Source organism: Schistocerca nitens, chromosome 11 (genome assembly GCF_023898315.1).
Source record: "Schistocerca nitens isolate TAMUIC-IGC-003100 chromosome 11, iqSchNite1.1, whole genome shotgun sequence".
Lineage (NCBI taxonomy): Eukaryota > Metazoa > Arthropoda > Insecta > Orthoptera > Acrididae > Schistocerca > Schistocerca nitens.
Genome location: NC_064624.1, coordinates 206,323,061 through 206,340,404, shown reverse-complemented (window position 1 = coordinate 206,340,404; position 17,344 = coordinate 206,323,061). Strand labels below are relative to the sequence as shown.

Below are 17,344 nucleotides of genomic sequence, written 5' to 3'. Positions count from 1 at the left end.
TCATCGACTCGTTAACATTGCCGGCCATTCCTACGATTTATTGTTACTGGTGACGAGAAATGGTGTGTTTATGCTAACTCGAGGTAAAGAAAGGAATAATTCAGTTAAAAAAAAGTCGGCAGTTCCCTGTACAAAGGCCTGTGCGCATCCACAGAAGATCTCGTTCCACATCTGGTGCAACAGCGGGGGTGCGGTGTACTACAAATTGCTTCCCCGAGATGTAACTGTCACTGCTGACACTTACTGTTGACGACTGAGACGCCTCGCAGACTCAGTCCGAGAACGGTGAGCTGGAAGACAGTGTGGAGTGATGTTAGTCCACAATAACACCCGCACACATTCTGCTAGACTGACAAAAAACACTATACAGGGGTCGGGTTCGGAAGTCATTCCGTACTGACCTCATTCGTCTGATCGTCCGCCCTCAGACAGTCATCTTTTCCGCTCTCTGTTGAACGACCTCGAAGGAACTTCCTTTCCAAATGAAAATATGCTTCAAACACGGATCAATGAGTTGATCGTCTCAAAAGAGAGTGATTTCTACTTTTGCAGAATCAAAAAATTACTCGAGCGATGGCTGACTGTTTTAAATATTGACGGAGAATATATTATTGGAAACTGAAGTCTCTGTTATGTATATCTTTTGTGTTTATTAAACTTTTGGAAAAACATTACAAAATTATGCACCAACCTAACATTTGTAGTGGTATAGACCAAGTGTGAAACATTCCACATGACAGTCTAATTTTTATTGTTTACAGACACGCAGTTCTTAGAATGTATCCTAAACAAATGTGCACAGAAAGTGTTATGCGAAGACATTTAATAATTTCAAAGTTGTTTCTCATAAATTCCACACCAGACATCAGTGCACTTCCAAATTATCTTGACAACACTGTGTGTAGTTATTCTGAGGCCCTCTTGACCTCAGATTGCTGGCCGTCCTGTCTGCCAGATCATTTGTGGATGTAGAGAACAGTAGCCATCCTGTCACACTTCCGTGGGGCACTCCTGACGATACACTCGTCGCTAGCGAACGTTCGCTGTCGAGGATGGCGTACTGGGTTCTACTACTAAAGAAGTCTTAGAGGCCCTCGGATATCTGTGAACTTATTCCATATGCTTGTCCCATTATTGAACAGCTTGCAGTGGGGCACCGTGTCAAATACTTTTCAGAAAACTCTGATCCAGAATCTGCCTGTTGCTCTTTATCCACGGGTTGCAGAATATCGTGTGAGAAAAGGGAAGCCGAGTTTCACGTGAGTGAAGATTTTTAAATCTGTACTGATTAGTGGACAAAAGCTTTTCACCCTCAAGGAAATTTACTATACTTAAACTCAGAATATGTTCAATAATCCTGAAAAGAGAGGTTCTGTAATTTAGCTGGTCTGTACCTGTATCGTATTTATACACAGGAGGCACCTGTGCTGCTGCTGCTGCGTTGTTTTTTTTTTTTAAAAAAAGAAGAAATAGGTAGCCTGGCTTTTAAGGGAAAACGTGACAGGCTTAATTATGTACATAGACATACCATCCATCCCGGGAGCTGAGAGTCTCGACAATTTTTGCGTGTTCTTGACATTGATACTGGCGAGTTATTGGTCCCTGGAATGTTTTAATTTTAAGTTTGTAGTTGGATAACAAATAATTAAAGAATTTTTTGTGTGATATAAGTACATATTAATCTTGTTCAGATTGTTTTTTCGTTTAGGTGTAGTGCTTCTTGCAAATTTGATGGTTTTAGGTCAGAGGGAAGTACCCTATCAGTGAGTTTTCGAGTATCAAAATATGCGACATAAATGGCCGTATCTTTTGATTGCATTCACTTAGAAGCTTCAGTTTTTTCTACCGCCAAGGGATTGTGGACCTTGGTCATCATCATCATCATCATCTTGGACAGTTTCCAGCCTCTGTCCCGGTCTGTTTGGAACATAGGCCTCTCCATCGTCTTCTGTCTTGCCATCATCTCTCCGTCTTCACCTCGGTCCAGTCTTCTCCTTTCTCCTGGATGCATTCCTCCACTCCTTTCGGCCATCTGTCTGTCTCTGTCTCTTTCCTGCCAATTTCATCTCGTGTATCCTCCTCGGTATTCTCTTCTCCTCCATTCACTTAACGTGTCCGTACCACCTCAGCTTCGATTTCTCTATCTCCTCCTGTAATGGGTCCACCTTCATTAACTCTCTGGTCCTCTCATTTCTTAACCCGTCTATCTTTGTCACACCAATACTGGTCCTCAAGAATTTCATCTCACGAGATTGTGCTTTGCTTTTCTCTCTCCGTTCCGTAACCCGAGTTTCGGATGCGTATGTCACGATCGGGACACAGTATGACCGGACCTCAGTAAGTGGCACGAATTTCAGCTCGATACACCTGCCTGTTCGTGAGGAAAAGGGGTTTTAATAGTCGAACGGACGAGCAGCCGAGTCATCCTGTAAGTGTTCCGTTGCTGATCGAGGTACGGAACCCTAAAAAGGTTATGTAACACCACAGAAAGTACTTCTGTTTTATAACTGGGAAGTGATAGATGGGTTTGGATCTCAACTTCACCTGTTATTCTTGTCTGTTTTTATACATCAGTGACAAATGTTTTTATTTGTGTAAATGTATACTAGTTAGAATAAATATTTTTATCAGTCCTTCGTGACTGACAGTAATTTTAATCTGTTTGTCGTTTGTCTTTCGAACAAACTTTTCTCGCCCGTGGTGAGTAGTAACGCTAACTCTCGCTCGTGCTCTCCGCAGGTGATAAAGGTGGAGGGAGACCAGTACGACGTGCGCTTCTTCGGCGGGCAGCACCAGCGCGCGCACATCGAGAAGGTCCACATCCGGCCCATCTCCGTCAACATACACACCTTGCAGGTGACATCCCCAAACACTCTCACTATGGTTTGTGAACACGCACTTTTTCGCCGAGGCGCTCTGACGAAATCTTCTCAGGGAATCAGCCGGGTGGAGTCGTGTGCAAGACGTCCCTCTCGTTAACGACTTTTTTTCAGCCGTTCACTTACGAAGATTTTGTCGGACTGTAAGGCAATTATATTGTAAAACTTTTATCTGTTACGGTATTGGAATGCTGCAGCTGTGACATATTAAGAGTTTCAGAACTGACTGCGACCTGTCCCCTTTTGTGCTGTAGAACTTTTATTTTCGTCTTACTGGCTTAGCCGTAAGATTAATCCTGGTGCAAAATCGTTTTGTAAAACAGTGTTCGTGTTCTACAGTTACTGTTTTACCCAACAGTGCGCATGCTTTGCTGCAGGTAATAACTGCTACATGTTTTACAGGATCTAAATAAACCACTGAGTAACTTCACAAAAGTAATTCTTTGTTTTTTATACACTGTATATATCTTGTATGTATCCTGTAAACCATTTGGGTCTTGTTTCATGCTGCAAAGTGTGTGTAGTGTTGTGTAATTAATATTAATACACTCTGGTGGTGGGGGATGGAAGGCAATTTTTATTCCTATTCTGCCAATGCTATTTTACCCTTTGAATAGGTAGACTTTTCAAAAGAACGATGATGCTGTAACTTACCAAACGAGAAATCGCTGGTATGTTGATAGACACAATAAAAAACACATACACACAAATATTCAAGCTTTCGCAACCCAAGGTTGCTTCATCAGGAAAGAGTGAAGGAGAAGGAAAGACGAAAGGATGTGGGTTTTAAGGGAGAGGGTAAGGAGTCATTCCAATCCCGGGAGCGGAAAGACTTACCTTAGGGGGAAAAAAGGACAGGTATACACTCGCGCACACACACACACACATCCATCCACAAATATACAGACACAAGCAGACATATTGAAACTTTAAATATGTCTGCTTGTGTCTGTATATTTGTGGATGGATATGTGTGTGTGTGTGCGAGTGTATACCTGTCCTTTTTTCCCCCTAAGGTAAGTCTTTCCGCTCCCGGGATTGGAATGACTCCTTACCCTCTCCCTTAAAACCCACATCCTTTCATCTTTCCCTCTCCTTCCCCATTTCCTGATGAGGCAACAGTTTGTTGCGAAAGCTTGAATTATGTGTGTATGTTTGTGTTCGTTTGTGTGTCTGTCGACCTGCCAGCACTTTCATTTGGTAAGTCACATCATCTTTGTTCTTTGTTTTTAGATATATTTTTCCTACGTGGAATGTTTCCCTCTATTATATATACACACACCCGTACATATACAGACACAGGCAGACATATGTAAATGCAAAGAGGGTGGGCAGAGATGTCAGTCGAGGCGGAAGTGCAGAGGCAAAGATGTTGTCGAATGACAGGTATGAGTGGCGGCAACTTGAAATTAGCGGAGATTGAGGCCTGGCGGGTAACGGGAAGAGAGGATATATTGAAGAGCAAGTTCCCATCTCCGGAGTTCTGACAGGTTGGTGTCAGTGGGAAGTATCCAGATAACCCGGACGGTGTAACACTGTGCCAAGATGTGCTGGCCGTGCACCGAGGCACGTTTAGCCACAGGGTGATCCTCATTACCGACAAACACTGTCTGCCTGTGTCCGTTCATGCGAATGGACAGTTTGTTGCTGGTCATTCCCACATAGAAAGCTTCACAGTGTAGGCAGGTCAGTTGGTAAATCACGTGGGTGCTTTCACACGTGGCTCTGCCTTTGATTGTGTACACCTTCTGGGTTACAGGACTGGAGTAGGTGGTGGTGGTGGTGGTGGTGGTGGTAGGGTGCACGGGACAGGTCTTACACTGGGGGCGGTTACAAGGGTAGGAGCCAGAGGGTAGGGAAGGTGGTTTGGGGATTTTATAGGGATGAACCGAGAGGTTACGAAGGTTAGGTGGACGGCGGAAAGACACTCTCGGTGGAGTGGGGAGGATTTTGTGACAGATGGATCTCATTTCGGGGCAGGATTTGAGGAAGTCGTATCCCTGCTGGAGAGCCACATTCAGAGTCTGGTCCAGTCCCCGAAAGTATCCTGTCACAAGTGGAGCACTTTTGTGGTTCTTCTGTGGGAGGTTCTGGGTTTGAGGGGATGAGGAAGTGGCTCTGGTTATTTGCTTCTGTACCAGGTCGGGAGGGTAGTTGTGGGCGTAATAACTTATTACCTTCTGCAGTACCAATTGACCAAATTTCATGTTCCTAACCCCATTAGAGTATCAAATAATGCTACCTTAAAGTAAAAAAAAAAATGTAGTTTTGAGAAAAATCCATTTAAAGTTTAATATTGCTCTTCTAGTACAGTTATTGATGAGAATTACTTACCACTAATATTTTCCCACACCAAACTGAGCATCATCTGTATCATACTGATCTTCTTTTCTTCTCTTGGTCCCTCTTCTTTTCTGTCTGGCTTCTTTTCTGCATTTTAAATTAGCCATATATGTTTGCACCATGGATTTTGCAGTATTTCCACTAGATTTTATGACCAGTAATTCCAAAACATTCAGTTTCTAATTATACCATCATTGAAGCATAAAATACCATCATAAACACCAATTTTGAGGGTTGTAAGCTGAACAAATACATTTTTCAGTAACCTGTTCCAAATGACAGAATTCACGCATTCTAGTATAGTTACTGATGAGAATTACTTACCACTAATAAATATTTTCTTGCACCAAACTGAACATCATCTGAGTAATACTGGTCTTCTTTTCTTCTCTTCGTCCCTCTTCTTTTCTGCCTGGCTTCTTTTGTGCATTTTAAATTAGCAATATCTGCTTTACGGATTATCCCTTTATCTATTCGCACCAAGGATTTTCCAGTATTTCCACTAGATTTTATTCCTAATAATTCCAAAACATCCAGTTTTCTAATTACACCATCATTGAAGCATAAAATAGCATCATAAACACCAAATTTGAGGGTTGTAAGCTGAACAAATACAGTTTTCGGTAACCAGTTTCAAATGACAGAATTCACATATTCGTTAAATGAATGAATTTTGGGTTTTCCCATGAAGACATTTCTTCAACAAGGTACCTTTACAAAGGTGTTAAAATATGGGTTTAATTTCATTCATTACTGATGCAGGTAAAGAATGTTTGTGCTCATATCTGGCACTTCTGTACTTTCACCAAGTGTCAGGATCATTCAGGCAAAGACTGTGCACTGGATTTTCATTTGTGGAAAGCTTATGGAAAAAGATAACCCCTACAGCTTTTTTCGTGCTTTCTATATTCCCTACTTTTCTTCTTATGGCCAAGCCACAATAATTCTGTAATCTATCTATTTCAACATTTGTCAGGCGACCTTTACCACCTATTTTTGCACCGTCTTCCAATACTATTTTTTACTTTTCTTTCAATCATCTTCTGAACCGGGACCCCATTCTCTTCCGGACATGCCCAATGCACTCTAATTTAGAAATTGTGACATTAGGACCATAGGGTAGTTTTGCACATATCTGGTCGTAAGCCTTGCTGTCACAATCCCCAGATTGCACAGAGCGTCAGGAAAACAGACATCTCACGAAAAAATTATCGTATTTATATAAAACAAAAACTGTTTGACGCACGAAATACCGGGCTTTTCAGATATGCCGAAATCTAAAAATCGAATTTTTGAAGCCCACTCGCCTTCCGTCTCCCCTTAAGACTAAAAAACACTCGTCGCAAAGGAGTTAGCCGAATGTGACAGAAATTGGTAGACGTGATGTAATACACGGGCAAACAAATGATTACAGTTCCAGAAAAGTTGGGTGACTTATTCGAAAGACAGAGCTTCAGAAATTCCGCAAGTCGATAACACGTCGGTCCCCCCCGTGGCCTTTTTGCGAGCAGTTATTTAGCCCGACATCGATTAACAAAGTTGTCGGACGCCCTTCCGAGGGATACCGTGCCAAATTCTGTCCGACTCGACACGTCAGAGCGTCAGAATCCCGAGCAAGTGGTAGGGCCCTGCCCGCAATGGTCCAAATGTTCTCTGTCGAGGAGAGGGCCGGTGAACTCGCCGACCGAGGTACGGTTTGGCGAGCTCGAAGAAAAGCCGTATGCTAAGCTCGAAGTAAAGCTGTGCGCGTGTGGGTATCGTCTGGCCTAAATGTAAGCACAGGATAGCTCGCCACGGAGGCCACAAAACGGGACACGGAATATCGAATTATCGGAGACGTACCACTCTGCTGTAAATGTGCTGCGGATGACTACCGAAGGTGTGTTATCGTGAAAAGAAGTGGCACCCCAGACCGTCATTCCCAGATGTCGGGCTCCGTGGCGGGAGACAGTCGGGTCGGTATACCACCGTGGTCTGGTGCATTCGAGGCGTGTCTTTGGCCCGGAGGTGGAGACCTATTGAATGAAGTAGAATTGTCTTCAGTGACGAGTCCCGCTTCGAATAGTGTGAAGTGTCTGGAGGTGGCTCGGAAGTGACGGGATAGCTGTCGGACTGTCACTCGCCGTACATCCTGACAACCGGGAACGACGATCGGGGGTGCCGTTCTTTTTTGTCGCAGCACCACCGCTCGCAGCAGTTCGTAGGCAATATTTGTGCCCCCCTTCGTCGCCTTTCGTGGCGAGCCGTCCCGGGCGTACATTTCGGCAAGGTAATGTCTGCGTGTACTCGGTGAGAGTTTCTGTTGCTCGTCTTCGTGTTTGCGAAACGCTATGTCGGTCAGCAATGTTACCGGATGTCTCCCAATTGTGAACTTTTGGAGCACTGTGGACGGGGCCGTCCGACCGACTCACAATTTTGACGATCCGACGTGCCAGTTGGACATCAGACTACTCTATTAATCGGTACTGTGCCGAATAACTGCTTGCGTGAGAGACAGGCGTGGACCGACGTGCTATTGACGTTCTCAATTTGGAAATCGTCTAAGTTTTCTCAAATTGTAGTCATTTGTCACACCTACCTACTTCCGTCCTATTCGAATAGTTCCTTCGCGGCACATCCCGTTTTTTGTCTTAAGAGTATAATTAATATCAAACAATTTTCTTGGAGATGTGATCTGTCTGTGGAACTATACGAAAGGGTATTTGTTTTATACCGTTCACGTTTCGCCTCGTGTTTCATTTATGAAGCATCTTCAGTGGCCTGCAACACGTGTTTGTTTTATTTATATAATAATTGTGGCTATGTAATGATTCTAGAGTAAAAAAATAACAGTTTGCAGTTCCCTCCACCCAAAATTCCTCCTGTTTCCCAGAGGAGACTTTACCACACACTATAACGGACATATCTATGCAAACAAATGTTAATATATCTAAAAACAAAGATGATGTGACTTACCAAAAGAAAGTGCTGGCAGGTCGATAGACACACAAACATACACACAAAATTCTAGCTTTTGCAACCAACGGCTGCTTCGTCAGGAAAGAGGGAAGGAGAGGGAAAGACGAAAGGATGTGGGTTTTAAGGGAGAGGGTAAGGAGTCATTCCAATCCCGGGAGCGGAAAGACTTACCTTAGGGGGGAAAAAAGGACGGGTATACAATCGCGCGCGCACACACACACACACACACACACACACACACACACACACACATATCCATCCACACTTCCACCTCGACTGACATCTCTGCCCAAACTCTTTGCCTTTGAATATGTCTGCTTGTGTCTGTATATGTGTGTGTGTGTGTGTGTGTGTGTGTGTGTGTGTGTGTGTGTGTGTGTGTGTGTGTGTGTGTGTGCGCGCGCGCGCGAGTGTATACCCGTCCTTTTTTCCCCCTAAGGTAAGTCTTTCCGCTCCCGGGATTGGAATGACTCCTTACACTCTCCCTTAAAACCCACATCCTTTCGTCTTTCCCTCTCCTTCCCTCTTTGCTGATGAGGCAACAGTTTGTTGCGAAAGCTTGAATTGTGTGTGTATGTTTGTGTTTGTTTGTGTGTCTGTCGACCTGCCAGCACTTTCATTTGGTAAGTCACATCATCCTTGTTTTTAGATATATTTTTCCCTCTATTATAATCAAACAAATGTTAAACTACATATAGACACTACACAACAATATCAGATGAGTGAAAAACACTGATAGACAGTTGGCAGCACTGTATACGGTAAACACATTCAGCCGAGACACAGTGAAAGTGAATGTGTTCATAAACGGCAAAAATCCGCCGTTCTGGTGTACGAAAGCCAGCTAAATATGACTCAAAAAATCAAATATTGATTTTACCTCATGGAACTTGCACTCAGAAAGCTGTTTCCTCTGTAACAGTATAACAAAAAACTGTATTATAGGTCATTTTTAATATCACTGTATGAGGGTCATTCAGAAAGTAAAGAATGTTTTGTTTTGACAAGTGTGATCACTTCTTAGCTGTACAACTTCAAAATGTGTGACAAAATAGATGATCTCGTCATATGTGAGGTGTACTGTATTTTCCACTTTTTAAATGCAGAAAAAGTCTGACCCTTCTAAATTTATAGACAGGTAACAAGATTAACGGTAATGTGAGGAACGAAGTGTCAGTTCGGAAGTGGCATATCACGTCTAATGGCGGACGGAAGAATGTTCGCGACAAAAATCACTCTGGGGCTGGCCCTCTGTGGTGAATGACAGACTCAAAGTGAGGATCGAAACAAAAATCCGAGCAGACAGACGTTTCACAGTTAGTGGACTGCAGCGGCCTACTGTCAGACACCTCAGTGGATTCGCCGAGCCATTAAAAAACGAGCAGTGTGGACTGCTAGCCGGTGAGTCATCCTCCTCCGTTGTAATTCACGCCCACATGCAGCGGGAGTGACACGAGACTTGCTTCAGCAGTTTCGGCGGGAAAGGTGTGAACGTCCACTGTACAGTCCAGAGTTAGCCTCAAATGATTCACTCATTCCCCAAATTGAAAGATTGTGTAGTCTGCATCACAGTGGAAGTGATTATGAATTTAAGGAAGTTGTTAATCAATTGTTCAAAAATTTGATGGCAACGGAGTATGTAGGAGGCATAGAAAAACTGCTAAAATGGTATGACGGTGACTATGTAGAAAACTAGCTTAGGTATAGAGTTGTATGTGAAATACAGTTTCTTTTAATTACATCAAATAAAAATTTGTGTAAGGAAAAGGTTTTTACTTTCCAAATAACTATCGTGTAATAAAGTTCTTATACACAATAATTACTATACGTGAAACAGACTTGTATTAAAGATTACTGAAAATGCTTCATAAATAAAAAGAAGTGAATGTGTGTGACATTTAGTAGCACGTGCGGACTGCATCTCCAAAAACGTAGAAGCAACTGAGGAATGACAAAATACGTCGACAAAAATCCCTAAGAGTCTGTGAAAAATCTTTGAGAACTGTACTATCTGATGAACTGTTAGACAACTTGAAACCAGTGATGGGAAAATTAAAAGTCTACTATAACAAAGGGTGACTGGCTGCTCATTTGTGAAAACGTTTAAATTATTTTGTAATTTAGAATAAGTTAATGTTTTTCTCACATGTCCTGAGGTCAATGTGATGCACTTGCCAGCTATCAGAAGACCTCTCCATTCCTGCATAACGGCTGCAACTCGCTCCGTCCCTCACTCCCCGACCTTCCACAATTTTCAGTACTTTGCCTTAATAATAATATTAGATAGGAAACACATCCTAATGTTTTGCAAAATTATATTTATTCGATCACAAACTGTCTTCCGGCTTTGTAGGTCGTCACCAGCTGACGAGTAAATGTCAGTGCGGTCCTAGGCAGTGTGTACTCTGTATCACTACAGATTATTCCTCTCACTGTTCCACTCACAAATAGTGAGGGGAAAAAAGGTGGTAAAAAACTCTCCGTATAAGCCCAAATTTCCCCATCTTACCTTTACGTTCCTTAATGCGAAATGTATATTGGCGGTAACTTACACAGATATTACTTACATGGAGGATACAAAAAAAATACGGAATTTATAACGTGTAGTACGATTGTGTAGGAAAGTAAGACATTTTTTATGCAGCTTGCAAATATATTGCGTGGTAAAAAAAGTGAAGCACCCGGCAGGTGGAGAAGAAGTGAAATGAGCCTGTATGGCTCGAGAGGGCACACTACGTTAATTTGGTGATAGTGAAGTGAAGTGAAATTTAGAAGGAACGTATTTGGTACGAACCCACTCACCAGTATAATGTCAAACCTCTGCCGGTCTAGGTGGATGCGTCGATTCGGTCAGATTCTCTTCTTAAAAAGCTGACGCGTCCTCTTACGGGGTGAGTCCGCAAACGGCTGTTGTAACGGGTCCTCGGTATCCCGGATACTGCCACCGGCACTGAGTTGACGTCCGAACCGGTGCCGCATGCGTGAAGTCGGAGACAGACGTGGGGATATAGCCGTCCGTGGGACTACTCTGACGTCACGCGGCCGGTCCGTAGCGACGTGTACACGTGTGGAAAAGCACCGTCCTATCGAAAAGTGACACTGCGATAGTATCGCGTTAGAGGTAACGTGCGACGATGCGGAACGTCCTCTACGTTCCCTCGTACCGTCAGTCTCCCTCGAACACTACCGGCCGTGACCCGAAGTAGTGCCCTACTGCTGCCCACACGGTGTCGCGAGGGGTAATATTGTGTTTCCTCTTCAGTCTGATGGGAGAATGGGATCTCTCCCCAGGTCACTGCCAGACTCACCGACAAGGGTCGTGCGGGATTGTGCGGCGCTGAACACAGTGCCATTCGTCAGTGGTCCAATTTCCCAGTTGTGGCGCAGTTCCATGTGTAGGTATATACACTACTGGCCATTACGGAGTATAAATGTAGATGTAGATGTAAATTTGCTACACCACGAAGATGACGTGCTACAGACACGAAATTTAACCGACAGGAAGAAGATGCTGTGATATGCAAATGATTGGAAGATGCTGTGATATGCAAATGATTGGATTTTCAGAGCATCCACACAAGGTTCGCGCCGGTGGCGACACCTACAACGTGCTGACATCAGGAAAGTTTCCAACAAATTTCTCATACACAAACAGCAGTTGACCGGAGTTGCCTGATGAAACGTTGTTGTGATGCCTCGTGTAAGGAGGAGAAATGCGTACCATCACGTTTCCGACTTTGATAAAGATCGGATTGTAGCCTATTGCGATTGTGGTTTATTGTATCGCGACATTGCTACTCACGTTGATCGAGATCCACTGACTGTTAGCAGAATATGGAATCGGTGGGTTCAGGAGGGTAATACGGAACGCCGTGCTGGATCCCGATGGCCTCGTATCACTAGCAGTCGAGATGACAGGCATCTTATCCGCACGGCTGTAACGGATCGTGGAGCCACGTCTCGATCCCTGAGTCAACAGATGGGGACGTTTGCGAGACAACAACCGTCTCCACAAACAGTTCGACAATGTTTGCAGCAGCACGGACTATCAGCTCGGAGACCACGGATGCGGTTACCCTTGACGCTGCATCACTGACAGCAGCGCCTGTAACGGTGTACTCGACGACGAAGCTGGGAGCACGAATGGCAAAATGTAATTTTTTCGGATGAATCCAGGTTATGTTTACAGCATCACAATGGTCGCATCCACGTTTGGCGACATCGCCGTGAACGCACATTGGAAATGTGTATTCGTCATCGTCATCGTCATGCTGGCGTATCACGCGGCGTGATGGTAAGGTGTGCTGTTGGTTACACGTCTGTCACCTCTTGTTCGCATTGACTGCACTTTGAACAGTGGACGTTACATTTCAGATGTATTACAACCCGTGTCTCTACCCTCCATTTAATCCCTGCGAAACCCTACATTTCAGCAGGATAATGCACGACCGGATGTTGCAGGTCGTGTACAGGCCTTTCTGGATACAGAAAATGTTCGACTGCTGCCCTGGCCAGCACATTCTGCAGATCTCTCACCAATTGAAAACGTCTGGTCAATGGTGGCCGAGCAACTGGCTCGTCACAATACGCCAGTCACTACTCTCGATGAACTGTGGTATCGTGCTGAAGCTGCATGGGCAGCTGTACCTGTACACGCCATCCGAGCTCTGTTTGACTCAATGCCCAGGCGTATCAAGGCCGTTATGGTCAGAGGTGGTTGTTCTGGGTACTGATTTCTCAGGATCTATGCACCCAAATTGCGTGAAAATGTAATCACATGTCGGTTCTAGTATAATATATTTGTCCAATGAATACTCGTTTATCATCTGCATTTTGTCATGAATACTTGTTTATCATCTGCATTTCTTCTTGGTTTAGCGACTTTAATGCCTAGTAGTGTATTTTGTATTAACAGCAGTGTTTGTGTGGGGCGGTAATTCCCTAGTTGGGCTGCAGCTGCAGCTGCTTCCCGGTGTTGCTCGGTGACAGATTGTTGCTGGGACTGCATTACTTCTTCTCGGATGGAGCCACAAGTGTGGAGAAAGGCCCAATACGGCACTCCTCCCTCGTGGCGGTCGTCCCCAGCCGACCGGAAACTTCACGAGTGTGCTCAACTCGGTGTTCCCGTGCGGTCCAGTGTCGGGTCACTGTCATGTCCGAATGGCCCGGAAATCTGGGTATCGCTTTATGCGACTGGTAGGCCGAATAGAGACCCACAGTGAGGCTCTGCCAACCTGTGTCTGGTGTCGATAATATTCTCACCGAAGTACGTGGCATCTCTATCGACTGAGGTGCCTCACCTCGGTGCTTGAAGTAAGCATCGGCTGCCCTGCAAAAGCCTGTTATCAACGTTCCGAGAACTGATATTGAATGACAAATCTGGGAATATATTACGACCCCATTGTAGTATACAGAGAAGTTGCAGCATTAGTAAATTGCAGCAAAATGCAGGAAGATCTGCAGCGGATAGGCACTTGGTGCAGGGACTGGCAGCTGGACCTTAACATAGACAAATTTAATGTATTGCGAATACATAGAAAGAAGGAACCTTTATTGTACGATTATATGATAGCGGAACAAACACTGGTAGCAGTTACTTCTGTAAAATATCTGGGAGTATGCGTACGGAACGATTTGAAGTGGAACGATCATATAAAATTAATTGTTGGTAAGGCGGGTACCAGGTTGAGATTCATTGGGAGAGTGCTTAGAAAATGTAGTCCATCAACAAAGGAGGTGGCTTACAAAACACTGTTTCGGCCTATACTTGACTATCGCTCATCAGTGTGGGATCCGTATCAGGTCGGGTTGACAGATGAGGTAGAGAAGATCCAAAGAAGAGCGGCACGTTTCGTCACAGGGTTATTTGGTAAGCGTGACAGCGTTACGGAGATGTTTAGCGAACTCGAGTGGCAGACTCTGCGAGAGAGGCGCTCTGCATCGCGGTGTAGCTCGCTGTCCAGGTTTCGAGAGGGTGCGTTTCTGGATGAGGTATTGAATATATTGCTTCTTTGCGTGTGTCAGTTGTGACGAGCTTCTCTAGTGCAAACTGTCCATGCGAGTTTGGTCTGTCTGCATTAGAGTGAGAAGCAGTTCCACCCTGTAGGCATAAAGACGTAAGTCCTCAATGGGAGAAGTGATGGAAACAGTAGGCTTTTCAATTCCCTGTCTCAACTCGGGCAAATCATTAGGTAGTGGTGGAATGTAGACACGATCTTTTATAAAGCCCCAAAGGGGGGAAAAAACTAATCACGAGGTGTGAGGTCAGGCGAATGTGGAGGCCAGCGGAAAAGAGCTCTATTGTATTGACCATAACTTCCACTCCAACAGTTACAGACTAACAAGGGGAAGGCTTCAGGCAAAGGCAACCGATTCGGCTCAAATTTGGCACGTCACTTGTGTGCAACCTAAAAGGAGGACTCTTACGATATTTCAATTTAAACCCCCCCTCCCCCCGTTTTTGTGAAATCACCCCTAAAGTTTATGACGAGCAATTGATCGAAAATTGGCAGGATCGCTAGATAATTGTAAATAGAGCATTCTTCGTCATCCGGTACGGAGTCCACAAATACGTACTTTTCCAGAAATCGAGGAAAGAAACTTTTACAGTTGCCGCTTATTTACTCACACGGTAAACAGTTTTCGGAGAGAATGTCGATAGCGCGACAGTCGAGGTAACTGGCTGCGAAGCGGAGAACCCGTGTTCGAATTTCGAGGAACTGTACGGTTTTCCTATTTTTTAAATTTTAGTTTTTCGTATGAGAATTTATAGGGACAGGAGGGTTAATAAGGTAGTGCAAAATTAAACTTTTCAGCCTCGCCACATAAAAACAACTTCGAGTAAGAGTGCTGCGAATTCCTCACGAGGGACTACAGCCAGCCGACCACGCGGCGCTCGTTTCCAGCGAGGCACGGGACAGGATGCGGGCGGGTACAGTGACCTGTCCCAGTTGCCTGTTCGTCGTATCCTAGTTCTGACCTCGAACAGCGAGGGTGCCGACACAAACCTTATAGAAGTCAGTCGGAAAGAGTTGTTTTCCGTAATTAGGCTGCCGCAAACATCGAGGATACGCGTAATGATTTTTCGTGATTAATCCGCCAAATAAATAAAATGTGTTTTGTGAAAGAGTACAGTGATCTTCTGTAAATAACGTATGACTTGTACTGTATGTAGCTTGTGATAATTAGCTTTTCTGTTTATCCCGTAGTAACTAGTTATTGTTTTTTGTGTCGTATCTTTCAGTTGCGTAATCTGAATAATCGAGGATGTACACTCTTCGACTCGCACAGAAATATGTTGTCGGGTGCCTTTCACAGGTGACGGCGAGCGGGAAGCTACAGACGCTGTGTTTTGGTTTGTAAAAGTGTTGGAAGACAGATGTATTATCAGTGCACTACCGGAAGCAGGCAGTTCTGTTTCTCAGCGTTTCAGATTTGTAGGAGTGGCTATTGTCGAGCGATTTTTGGAGCTGACGAACGAAATGACTTTCGTCGATACCGAATAACTGTACCGTGAAGGTGAAGCAGAAGGTGATCAGTGTAAGATATCACGACCAGTGAATCCCAAAACGATTGTAACACTTTGGAAATGTTTGTGTCGCAAGCAGTGAGTCTGTGCTTCATCTGTTCCAGATGAATATTACGAACCTGTTACTAAATGATTGAAATAAGACGCCGTACCCCTTGAAGTAAAAGTAAAGGCAGTAGTGCTAGCCAGGAATTGTCCAAATTGCACCCTACAAACACTGCAAAAGAATGTAGCAACAACAGCCCTGAAAAGGAAGAAGGATCTAAAAATGTGAGAAAATGGTACTGTTCACAAGGAGAAGATACGATAAATAAGTGGACTTACGAACGATTTATCGAATCTCGTCGTCATAACGAGAATACTCCAGCAGTGGGCTGCAGGAGCAGCGCTTCGGTATACTACCGTCGAGGATTTTACGTTTGCTGCATCATTATCCTGGGCGAGGAATTTCAAATCGGAATATAAAATTTGTCAACGGACGTCACTAAATACGTCTCCCACAAGGAGGAAGGAAATATAGAAGATATACAGAAAGTGGCGGCTCTTTTCAGCGTGCAAACGGCGTCACTTGTGACCAGTTCTTATTGTGATTACGAGATCGACACCGATCAAACAGGATGCTAGTACCGGGTGAACATTCGACGCCCGTTGTCGCGTAAGGGAGAAAAACGAACTCCTGCTGCAGTCGGTAGTAAAACAAAAAACACATTCGTACGAGGTGCAATATGCCATCACAGCCTCTGGAAAAGTGTTGCCTAAGGTTTACCTGTGTTTACAAGAAACAAATGTTACATTTAGTCCTCGGGTTGTGTAGAAGAGGTCAGTTGCTTAATTGACTCATTAAAAAATATTTACATTACTTGCTCCAAATCCGGGAAATTGACAAATGCGATTTACAGAACATTTCTTGAGAACGTTTTAAAACCGTAAGTTGCTGATAACAAGTTTTTTCTAATACTGGATTTTCTAATATTGGATTCCAGGGGTGGACAAACTAATACTCTAATGTATTACACCAAGTGTATAGATGACGAGGGTCAACCGACGACCACGGTAAAAGTAATACTGTCAAACTGCGTACCTGCGTGCCAGCCGTATGTGTTCATTTCTATCGCCAGCTTAAAAACTTTATTTCGAGGCTTCACAGTTGCAGTGTGCTTCTGGAAACCGAGTGGGAATTGCACAACCGTACGGATGCAATAACACAGCATAATTCATAACCAACTTTCAGCACCGATTTTTCGGGCAATGATATCGTATGTGTGATACATCACAAAATTAATTCCCAAAAAAGACATATTTTTAAATCCAAACCGAGTTTGTTTTCTACTGACTCTTTGGAAGGAACAGTGTAGCTGTTGAAAGATTGCATTCAGTAGATGTTCTATGTGCCACTAGTATATTTGTTTCGAATATTTATACGACAAGTACCACCCATCTAGTTGTTCGAACAAAAGTGAGGACACATAACAGTGACTGGAAGAGCCATTGTAAAGTGACCTGGAGTAACGTTTTAGTTGCTTACTATCCCAAGAGGTTTGAGAAATCTATTTGCCTACCTTTTTATCATTTTTATTCAGTTATTTACCTTATTAACCCTCCTATCCCTTATCAATTGAGATACGGAAAAATATAC

At 44.0% G+C, this 17,344-nt stretch overlaps 1 protein-coding gene across 1 annotated transcript in view; it reads left to right on the top strand.

Annotated features, from left to right (window-relative positions):
- The window catches only part of LOC126212790 (zinc finger MYND domain-containing protein 11-like), a 229,682-nt gene that overhangs the window by 154,328 nt on the left and 58,010 nt on the right, over window positions 1–17,344 (top strand). Inside the window, exon 9 of the mRNA XM_049940192.1 lies at window positions 2,740–2,856. Within this exon, the coding sequence (XP_049796149.1) occupies window positions 2,740–2,856 (117 nt within the window). The remainder of the gene's footprint in view (window positions 1–2,739; window positions 2,857–17,344) is intronic.